The sequence below is a fragment of the Watersipora subatra genome, chromosome 10 (genome assembly GCF_963576615.1).
Source record: "Watersipora subatra chromosome 10, tzWatSuba1.1, whole genome shotgun sequence".
In the NCBI taxonomy this organism is placed as follows: domain Eukaryota; kingdom Metazoa; phylum Bryozoa; class Gymnolaemata; order Cheilostomatida; family Watersiporidae; genus Watersipora; species Watersipora subatra.
Genome location: NC_088717.1, coordinates 59,533,578 through 59,544,672, shown reverse-complemented (window position 1 = coordinate 59,544,672; position 11,095 = coordinate 59,533,578). Strand labels below are relative to the sequence as shown.

Genomic DNA, 11,095 nt, shown 5'->3' with positions numbered 1-11,095 from the left:
CCGCGCTTATGAGCATAAGGGGAAATTTAGATGGTTAGCAAAACTACATGTATGTAATGTATATTTAAATAGAAGGACGTAAAAACCCTAGGCTAAATATTTTTTCTAAGTAATTTCGGCGAGTTGCCCTTTAAATCAAAATCATTGATAAAAACAATCTCATGGACAGGCTATGCACACTTCATAGATTTACATAGCACCGAAAATCATGTTTTACAATAAATCTATATGAATGGGTGAATGTCCGCAAATCAGTGTGTAGTGTTCATGATTCCTATGAAATCTGTCTCCATTATATCAACTAGAGTTGGGCAGGGCCGATAGCTCAATCACTAACCTGTTTCTCTCCATTTTCTGCTGTAAATCAGAAGATATATAAATGATAACAGATATGATATTTAGCTACTCAAGTTGTTAATCATGTGATAAAATAAGTTAAAAGGCTCCATGCTTTGAACTACAGAGAGAAGTTGCCAGATTTTCAACTTGATTCTATAGCTTTACCCAAAAAGCACCCCACGTATAATTGCCTTGCGTGAAGTTAACCTACGGAAGCATCACCTGTTGGCTAGATTGGCTTCATTTATCTAGCAGAAGCAGAACACAAGTTCACCTTTAGTGATTAAAGAACTTAAATAGTAACGGAAAAATGGAACTAATACTAAGCCTCAACTGAAATGAGTGTAAGACAGACAGAAAACAGGCTACCACTAGTCGCGATGACATTTCCTTGAACGAACATACGTCTGCTTGACACAGGAACAACCTTCAAATACATTTACTGTAGCTGTTGCTTCACAGAGTAAAAACCTATTTAAGACAATTATCGTAAAACCTATTTGTAATCACGTAAATTTTACCGCCACTATAGGGGAAGGGTGAACAATACAGCGCCAGCCTCTAGTTGAACACCACTTATAATAGACTGCCACTATGACATTCCTAATGTTTAATCTTTATGAACCCATAATAAAAGGTGATCAGTAGAAAATTATCTAAAAATTGGTACTAATAATGACTAGATTACAAAATTTCACTAAATCCTTCCATCGTTGTTGTCAGGGTTTCCACGGTTTTAGTGATGAGCGTGCTAGAAAAAATCAATTGGAATTGTCACAACTACACTATAATTCAAAGTCACTAAGGTAAAATTTCGATCTGTTGTCTTCAGATTCATCCATAAGGTGGTTACAAGCTGATCTGAAAACTTGTAAAACATTTAGATGAACAATTAGAATGTTCATCAGAAACAGCGTAACAAGTAATAGTATCAGGAGCCGCCATTGTTACGGCGTGTCCAAGTCCGTTTTGTAACTTGCACTTTTTCAGTTTTTCTGACAACTTTAAAAGCAACACGATTGAAATAAATAACAACTCTAACAGTCTATTACGTTTTACTCAAAGTAGTCCATTGTTTAACTCTGTCTGATAATTCGATGGATTTGACAAACCGCTTAAAAAATACTGAAACCATTGACATTAATGTCGCTCTGCCAAGCGAGTGCAAAATATAGGCAACATAAATACTGCCTCACCTGCAAATGGGTTATATTTAACTTTCAAAAATTCTGACCAGCTAGTCTAAAAGCGGAGTGCATTTGACCAGCTAGTCTAAAAGCGGAGTGCATTTGACCAGCTAGTCTAAAAGCTGAGTGCGTTTGAATGTCACCTCTAATAGAACATCACTATAGAAGGGTTGAAAAATACAGCACCGTGGCGCTCAAATATAGGTGTTACGGTAACTGTTGCTTGACAGTAGTAATTTGATGAATGGCTATCGCTGATACAGTTACTGACACAGTAACAACCTTGTCTATGGAAGCTGCTGTTAACTGATACAATAAGTTTATAAAAACAATCCTGTATTTCTTGCCACTCAATAACAACTTACCAGAACTGATGTTTTGTTGATGTTTACGTTTTTCATGCTCAACGCTTTTCCTGATTTCTTCAGCCTCAAGTTTGGCTAAATCAATCTCAAGATTAGTAGAAAGTTTGTTGAGAGACGCCATATTTGCATCAGCTGCTACAAGCACCTCACCAAGCCTGTAAGCGCTCAGCTCTGAACCTGGAGTAGTGTAAAGTAACTTAAACCATAACTGTCACGCACAATGTACAACTTTTATCGTATTTTTTTAGGTAAATCAGACACGGTGATTCCGATTTTGATCTCAAAATAAAGATTGGTCCACTAACCTTCAAAGTCATTAAGACTTTTTTTAAGTGTTTGAATATCCGTCTCAAAAACAACACGATCGACATGACAAGCTTCGCCCATAAATATGTGACGTAGCCTAGCTTTTTAGGAACGGAAGTTACAAATGTTTAGTCCGATTTAGAATGATAGAGATGGGTGTCTTAAAACCCATTATTATCCAAAATCAGTCTGAAAAATAATCTGTCTTTTATGAAAGGTAGATAAACTATTTAAAATTGCTCGTAGCTTGTTAGATGATGTTAAATAGGCTGAACGCCGAGAAAAATGAGCTCAAAAAGCGCGGTTTTATCACAAGCTAGCGTTGTTATCGCGCTTTTTTAAATATGCAATGCTAAATAGCTTATCTAGCTTTTAGAAAAGACTAAGATTATTTTGAAGGCTGAATTTAGATAATGAGTTTTAAGACACCCATCTCTATCGTTCTAAATTGGACTAAACACCCCTAACTTCCAATCTTAAAAAGCTAGGTTACGTCACATTTTTATGGATGGAGCTTGTTGTTTCAATCGTGTTGTTTTCGAGACCGATATTAAAACGGTGTAAAAAAGCCCTCAACACTCTGAAAGTTAGTGGACCAATCTTTATTTTGGGTACAAATACCTAGCAAATACTAGGTACAAGGTATTTAGGTATTATTTAGGTACAAGGTATTAGGTACAGGTACCTAGCAAATACAATAAAAGTTGTGCGTGACAGTTATGGTTTAAGATGGGAGGCACCGGGTAAATAAAGGTCACATATATATATAACCTATCACAATTCCTATGTTTCCATGAGCGGTAGTGTATCGACACACCCTCATACGGAGCTGCGATGCCAGCATGGAAACAGTCGCATCGCTTTCATTCCATTGTGATTCAGAAGCTTGTTCAGAAGCGAAACACCTGTGTGATGTGTCATCTTGGTGCCATGGAAATAGCCTTACGGTCAGCTAACAGCATCACACTTATGCAGTGATAACAAAAGCTTTTGATTAACTAGTGTCATGCGCATAACGTAGAACCCCTTAAGAAATAACGGTTTTTCCTTCTGATCATCCATGGTTCATTTTGTCCTTGGTCTTTTAAAGATCAACCTTGACACACGGCATCACGCAATCATAGCTCTACTATATCATCCTATAGAGACATGATCTGCTGGTCAGCCCAGCGCAGCTCTTCTGCACTGGTGCACCTAGATGTCCCTACACTGCCGCTGTGTGGTAACTTAGTAAATATGTGAGCACTGATGACACCCTGACAGGCCAGACTAAAGCTATGACGAGGTTAGGTAGTCCCTGGGAACTTGCAGGTAACCATGTGTCAGAAATGGTATAAAATGGCAATATTTTTAGCAATCCTATTCACCTGTATGAAAAGCAGCCTGCCCAGCATGCTCAGCTAAGCCTCGGCAATTGGCCCAGAGTAATGACAGATTCTTCCTTTCATCCTTCACTTCGGCGAGATATCCCCGCAGAAACATAATGGTATCCCACAATTCATCGGCATTTGGTGTTCCTATGGCCTTTATATATTCTTGCAATAACTCAGTTAGCATCTGAAGGTACTACAAAAATGCTCATCATTTACCAGATCAATCAGGCTACCTTACGGTACAGCATCACATGCTCCTCTATCTTATCTACTTGTCTGTCTATTTTATGATAGAGTGTCTCATACTCTATCCACCTGTCTGTATACCTTATGATAGAGTGTCTCATACTCTATCCACCTGTCTGTAACCTTATGATAGAGTGTCTCATACTCTATCCACCTGTCTGTATACCTTATGATAGAGTGTCTCATACTCTATCCACCTGTCTGTATACCTTATGATAGAGTGTCTCACTCTATCCACCTGTCAGTATACCTTATGATAGAGTGTCTCATACTCTATCCACCTGTCTGTGTACCTTATGATATAGAGTTTCGCATTCTATCTGTCTAGTAGCTGTCACTTCAACAAGTCCACTGACCGAGCTGCTGACTGCAGTAGTTGAACGCATGGTAACTTTTTTCCATGATATCTCTTTTTCCGCCTCCACCAATGACTGAATCACATAAAACAGGAAATGCATTTATTTACCATATACTTTACTAATATTTTCACATAACATGTAAAATTAAGTATAAAAATTGAAAACCCGATAAGCCTGTACCTATTCTAGAATGTAGTGCTTGCTAATCATAACGCTGCCTGAGAATAATAACAACTATTACTATTTTGGTATTATTCATTGTATTATTACTATGATTATAATGCATCACAAAAAGCAAGCAATGAAGTGGCGCAAATAAAAAGCATTAGTTCTTATAAACTAATTAAGACCTTTCCTTTAACTCCAAATTATCTTACGGCAGCAAGTCTGACAGAACAGTATATGAATTTTGTCTTCAAATATTTTTGCAAATGCTAACTACTTTGGCCAGCTGGACACCTGGAGCTTTATTTTTGATAAGACAAGCAATGGTTTATTATACACTTTTTTACTACTTTATATTAAAAAATTATTAATCTAATCTAGCAGCACATCAGCACAGGTGTATCAACAAATGGCATCTTCAGGTATTCTTACTTTGCCTAATGTACGCCATACTATTCTTATGTACATGTATATATATATATGTATGTCCATACTATGTACATGTATATATATTTTTTAATACAAATCAACGCATTAAAATTTGAGGTAATTAGTCTGACCTCAACTTTTACCCACCAATACGATGATAATAGGTGGAGATAAGAGAGAAAAGTTGGTAGTGAATAAAAATAAAAGCGGGCATGGAGAAGTACCTCTATGTTTTGTTGCCCAATACATTCAATAACAATATATTCTATGCATTGCCATGTTTTAATACATGGAGTGTGACTGAAGCTGTTGACAGCATCTCATTATTCTGCTTGTTAAACAAGGAATTCTTTTTTAACAAACTTGAATTTAAAGAAAACAAAACATTAGGCAGTGTTGCTACTGATGCATCTAGCATTACACAACATGCGTCACTGGTATGAAGTAATGTTCTACAGCATCAGACCATCTTAGCATGTACGAGCGGGCATGAGGGTACCATTATTATGAGGGTACTCGTATTATGAGGGTACCACCTGCTTTATATATCAAAAAGCTTGATTATAAAAGCCATTTTATGGGTAGAACAAATAACAAGCTTAATGAAGTACTCATACCTTAATGTGGTCAAAATCAGGAGAGGGTAACTCTTCAGCTTGATGAGCATGAACGTGACCTCTAATTCGATGATAATTCAGACCTTTATAACATTAATATGGTTGGTTAGATACAATTGCTTCGCATACTTCCACCGCATACAATGACAGCCGGTGGACAAGGCTTTAGTGACGAAACAAGACAGCTAAATTCACCACAGCTAAAATAAAATGAAAGTGAAACATATTCATCCTTTTATTGTACTTCTGTTAAAGGTTGACTTGCAACAAAATTCACAGTACAGTTATTTGATATCAAAAGATTCACCATGTCTTACTCTGCTGTGCTGTAAGTGCAAAATATGTGGAAATGTGATTACAAGCTCTTTTAAGCTAAAAAATGAACAGTTAATCGCAGCCATTACGAAAATGCCATAGGTTGGAATCCCTTTATTTCAATGACATACTCAACTCGACGTGGTTATTGTTTTGACACGTGTTTATATCACATGAACTGAAAAGCCAATAAAAGGCTCAATATAAAACGTTTTGTAGCACTAGTTTATGACAAACTTTTCAAGTTCTACCGGAAAGCCCTTATCAAATATAGATGCAGTATACTTTACAGTTTCGTTTCAGCTTGTTCTAATCATCTATAGTCGTAATGTGATCATTGCCCGTTTTTCCTGCCAAACGGCGCGAACAATTTCTGCAGCATTTTTCGACTATCACAGGTGACTAACAGGCCCCTCATGTTTATCAGAGGATGATATGCATTTCTTCGAGCTCAGGTTAAAAATTTAAACTAATTTTTAGGTTAGGTTTGAGATATCAGTGCTCAAAGTGAACAGCATTACAATGATGATGAAATAGACGCGTAACAACAATAGACATATAGTTTTATTGAATGCGTGAAGTATATTTGTGAAAATATTTCGACGAATGAGGTTGCATGAGAGTGTAAACAAAAGCGCATTGTGTTCCACTACACCCCATTTGAGCCGTTTTGGAGAGGGATTCCAACCTATAGAGTTTCCGTGATGGCCGCGATTAATGCTCATTTTTGAGCTTGTAATCAGATTTCCACATACTTTACACCTACAACACAGCAGAGTAAGACATGGTGCATCTTTTGATACCAAATAACTGTAATGTGAATTTTGTTGCCAGTCAACATTTAACAATTTTTCATCATAATTGTTATCATTTTGTACTTGTTGCTTTGTAAAGATGTTTGTTTTAGAGAATATCCATTGGTGTATGTTGGTCTGTTTTTATGATGCTAATGATGTTTATCCAGTATTTGTAAGTTTTTTTCTTTTATTATTCTTTCAAGTATTCTATTATATTGGCCAAACAACTTCTACGCTGTGACTAGAGAACTCTTATTCTTGCTCCTGTGGCAATTATCTTGGATATTCACCTTTGCTACAAGTGTATTGTTTGTAGTATTTCCTTCCCTCGCACACTACAGGTTCCTGTGATGCTGGTGTGGATTGTGTAATCCGTGAATTCCATAAATTTGTGGTTTTAGGCGCTATCATAAAAAGGGAAGTAATGTACTTTTGATTGTATTAATTGCACAAAAGGGAAACACCATGTTATACTTTTCACAGCTTCTCAAACTGAGTGAAACATTGCTTTACCTGAAACAGAAGTTGCCTTCTAGTTTTTCGGAACAATCGATTTTGGTAATTATAATGGATAATGACGGTTCATTTTATTGCACTTCCAATAGTTTATTGTATGCTAGTTTCCACCATTATAATAAGTGTAAAGTATAAAGTTACTAGCTACATGCAGATGTAATAATTACAATTTCTATTACCAGTCAAACTGTAATAACATAGAGAAATTTCAGACAAACATTGATGCTCTCCACAAATGGTCAACTGAAAACATGATGCCATTTAACACCACAAAATGTGAAGTTGTTGTTTTTAATAACAGACTACAACAGCTACCATCTTATACTATTGGAGGAAACCTACTCAACTGCGTGCAAGAAATCAAATATCTTGGGGTTACTATACAGTCTGACTTGAAATTTTCAAATCATATAGCCTCTAAAATAGCCTCAGCAAGTCAAACACTTGGCTCTATTAAATACACCTTACATCAAGCACCTCAATGTGCCAAGCTTCTTGCCTACCTAAGTCTGTGCCGTCTCATATTAGAGTACGCAGATGTCCTCTGAGACCCTGCAGACAAGGCATCTTGTCATAGACTGGAACTTGTTCAAAACAAGGCTATAAGATTTATCAAAGGAATAAAAGGTCGCCATGGTGTAACAGAGGGAAGGAATGATTTGGGACTACAGTCCCTTGAACATAGAAGAAAAACCCACAGAATTTCTCTTCTGATGAGAATTCTTTCAAACGAGGAAAGACACAAAATACTATCATCAGCATATGACGAAATAACAAACAATAGAACTTTAACTACAATGCACACAAGATCTGCGGAGAGAGGAGAACCTGCCTCAATATATGCCTCTAAACAGTTGTACTACAACAGCTTTCTACCCAGAAGTATCCGAGACCTAAAAATAGGGCAGTAATCTCATGATGCCCAAATCCTAAAATAAATGATTTCAAATAAATGTTGTAATTAAAACAGCCAAATGCTGGAATATTGATAGTGCATAAAGTATTCATGACCAAATCTATCAACAATGAGGCACTCAAAACCCTTATACCACTAGGTAGTTTTTTAGAGTGTTCTAAATTATCTGAGGTAAGATGAGGTAAGAACTGATGCAAGTAATTTATCGCCTTACCAAGCGGGATTCCAATAGATGATAAAACCGCAAACACGCAGTGCCTTTTGAACATTGTTGATGAACGCTTGGTTCTTTGCTAAAACGATATTTCTATACGTGTATGTTTCGATAACACAACGAATGTCGGCATGCTTAGGAAATGAACTCCACTTGCTATTCTTTTCATATCTCAGCTTTAGCTAACCCCGAGCAGAGTCCATTCTAGCTGTTGAAATTGCACGAGCGCTTGTTCTATACTCCCAACTACGTCTCTTTAACTTAATATCAACACTCTTACAGCCATTGCTTTTGCTCAAACCAATTTTGCTTGCAAAATAGGACTTTCCTAAATAACATATTTTTCGTTTGCGTATTTGTTTGAAATATATATTAACTAACCCGTTCGGGTTGATTTTCTATTTATAACATTAATAAGAAAACTATGATAAAACTATTGACAGTTACAACCACCCTAAACTAATAAATATATCTAATTAACCGGCAAAAAGCAACATTGCATTAGCAAATGCTTCCACAGTTACTTCTTTCCCAGATACTGTAGACCAAAAACTCATTTCTCAAATTAGCACGTGGGCGAGAGTTTTATTTGCGCGCCAAGCATTAAAGGTATGGTTTAATTAAGATAGCACGTTGTAGCTTGAGATCGTAGCCTACGAGTTTTAGTCGGTTTTGCAAAATGTGTAGCTGTGTTGGCAATTGTACCAAATGCAATTAGTAATTCTGTATAGTACCGTGGACGTAAGAAAATAGTTTTGTATAACATGTATACAAAATGGTGTTTGTATATATAGTTTTGTATAAAATCTATATTACATTCCGCAACCGAGTTAGGAACTGCAGACTACAAACTCAGAATTAGTTATAATTATTTTTAAAATCTTACCCGTTTTGCGCTTTTGTGAAGCGCGTGCTAGCCTATGTCACGGCTACGCGTGCTAGCCGTGACATAGCTGACGATATTTAACACGTTTAAAACTTTGTTTCGACGTTTAATAAACGTCTGAGACCTTTTCGAATTTATAGATGAAGTTCTGAGGTTATCATTTAAAACATTGTTCATTGGTCGATCAAATATGTTCGGTCTGCTATTGGACTACATAATCGCACATTTTTGAAGTAGCGAAGGCATTTGAATCACTTCTAATAGCTTCGAACGACCGCAGGTTGATCCTCGTTCTATGTAAAATCCCCATGTTTCTAAAATCTTAAACGCTATAGCAAACACATTTACAGTATAGTTATTCCGCTATTGAATAATTTAGAATATAGAATTGACAGGTTGCAAAAACGTTTATAAACTTCTGGCTCTTTCCTATTTTAATTGTTAGGAAAGAGTTTCATTTTTGTTGAGGGATGTTATAAGTGGATATGAAAAAATTATGTTATACATAACTAATCCAAATCTACGCACAACATCGGTGATGAATTTGCTTTTTCATTTCATTCTATTTGACTATGTTTCGTTTGGGTACTTTTGCTTTGTCATGTGGGAACTAATTTGATTATAACTAGCTTGGGTACAAGTGAAAGTGTTAAGCTGTTGTAAGCAATACTGATATTTACCAGTTAAAGTTAATCCCTTATTGTATAAATTCAACAGTTAAAATACACAACTAAAAAGTTATAAACAATAATATGAATGACAAAAGGTTAAAATAGCTAATAAAAGCTACTCCCTTACTGGAACGGTCGTCCATGTTTGCTTGCTCGGTCCATACGGCTGCGAGTTTCGATAGTCAGATGAGAGTCACGGAAGTCCTTATGTGTAGAGGATAGGTGGTTAAGATAGAGAAGTAGAAAAGGGTCAGTTGATGAAGGAGAAAGAGGCTCCATAGGTAGAGGGAAGAGGTAGAGGCTCCAGAGGGAAGAGAGAGGGAGGCTCCACAGGTAGAGGAACGCGCCTCTGCAGGCAGAGGGAGCCCCAGCAGGACCTTGAGAAGGAGAGGTAGCTGGATTGATCTGGTAGATAGAAATATTGAGTCGTTGGAGCTGTTCTCTGTTGTGTCTGTCAGTTATTAATTATCATTTACTAATAGGATCAGACAGATTAGATTGCTGCTAGTTTAGTTTATTATTACATAAGAAATGCAGGCCTGTACTCTGCGATGTCCACGAGGTGAAAGGAATGAAGTATTAATCCAGGTCAGTAATCTGGTTACATAACATGTTAATGCAGTGTGAAATGTAATAGTATCACTACGAAATTCCCTTCCCATCGATCTTAATTCGCTGTGAATATGTAATATGTTATGTGGTAAACTATAATATTGTGTTGCTATTTCTGAATTGGTTGATTGTCAATAGTCGATTGTTAATACATTTATAATGGTCCTGGTTGTTTCTGTCCGTGATCTTATTGCGGCCGTTTATCTTTTCATATCATAGTCTTTAAATTTCTTTGGAGTTTTACACTCTCGTTCAAACCGTCTGATTTCCAGGGTACGTGACATCTCGGTGTTCACTGGACTTTCATTTTTGGTTGCTATGTTATCATGATCGGCCCGTTCTAGCTGGTTATCATTTGATACTCTCTCTTTCTTCATCGTCTACAAAGAAATCACAAGTGGTATACAGTTTAAAATGAGTGATGTTACGTTCAACCATACGGCCGTCGCTGCATTCGACGGTTAAGTGGTTTCCTGATTTACCCGTTACAGTGAATGGTTCCTTGTAAAAGGTGTGACAGCTATTAATGAAAATTCTTGTCTCATTAACACTCGGTCACCAAGGTATATTTTGGAAAATTTGGCCTGCTACTTTTCGTCGAAATACTCTTTTGGTTTAGCTTTGTATTGGCTATCACGATCTGCTACTTCCTGATCTATTACACCAGAGGTCCACTGGGGTAATTTAGTTCGGATTTTTCTACCAAGTAGAAGTTCAGCCGGGGTGTTTCCCGTACTTGGATGTGGGACATTACGGTACGCACTCATATATCGCTTGATCTC

At 36.8% G+C, this 11,095-nt stretch overlaps 1 protein-coding gene across 3 annotated transcripts; it reads right to left on the bottom strand.

Moving 5' to 3' along the window:
- Window positions 1-30: 30 nt before the first annotated feature.
- Window positions 31-8,721, bottom strand: LOC137406552 (diablo IAP-binding mitochondrial protein-like). 3 transcript variants are annotated; one of them, XM_068093146.1, is made up of 7 exons: window positions 8,526-8,721; window positions 8,145-8,223; window positions 5,387-5,469; window positions 4,110-4,247; window positions 3,565-3,763; window positions 1,892-2,068; window positions 31-357 (listed from the first exon to the last, which is right to left on the bottom strand). In XM_068093146.1, exons 2-7 carry the CDS (start codon window positions 8,197-8,199, stop codon window positions 326-328), a joined length of 684 nt encoding a protein of 227 aa, XP_067949247.1. In that variant the 5' UTR covers window positions 8,200-8,223; window positions 8,526-8,721; the 3' UTR covers window positions 31-325. The 3 variants fall into 3 exon arrangements, with proteins under 3 accessions (XP_067949247.1, XP_067949248.1, XP_067949250.1); XM_068093147.1 differs by lacking the exon at window positions 8,526-8,721 and having other exon boundaries at window positions 31-354; window positions 8,145-8,265; XM_068093149.1 differs by lacking the exon at window positions 8,526-8,721 and having other exon boundaries at window positions 3,565-3,754; window positions 8,145-8,265.
- Window positions 8,722-11,095: the final 2,374 nt, after the last annotated feature.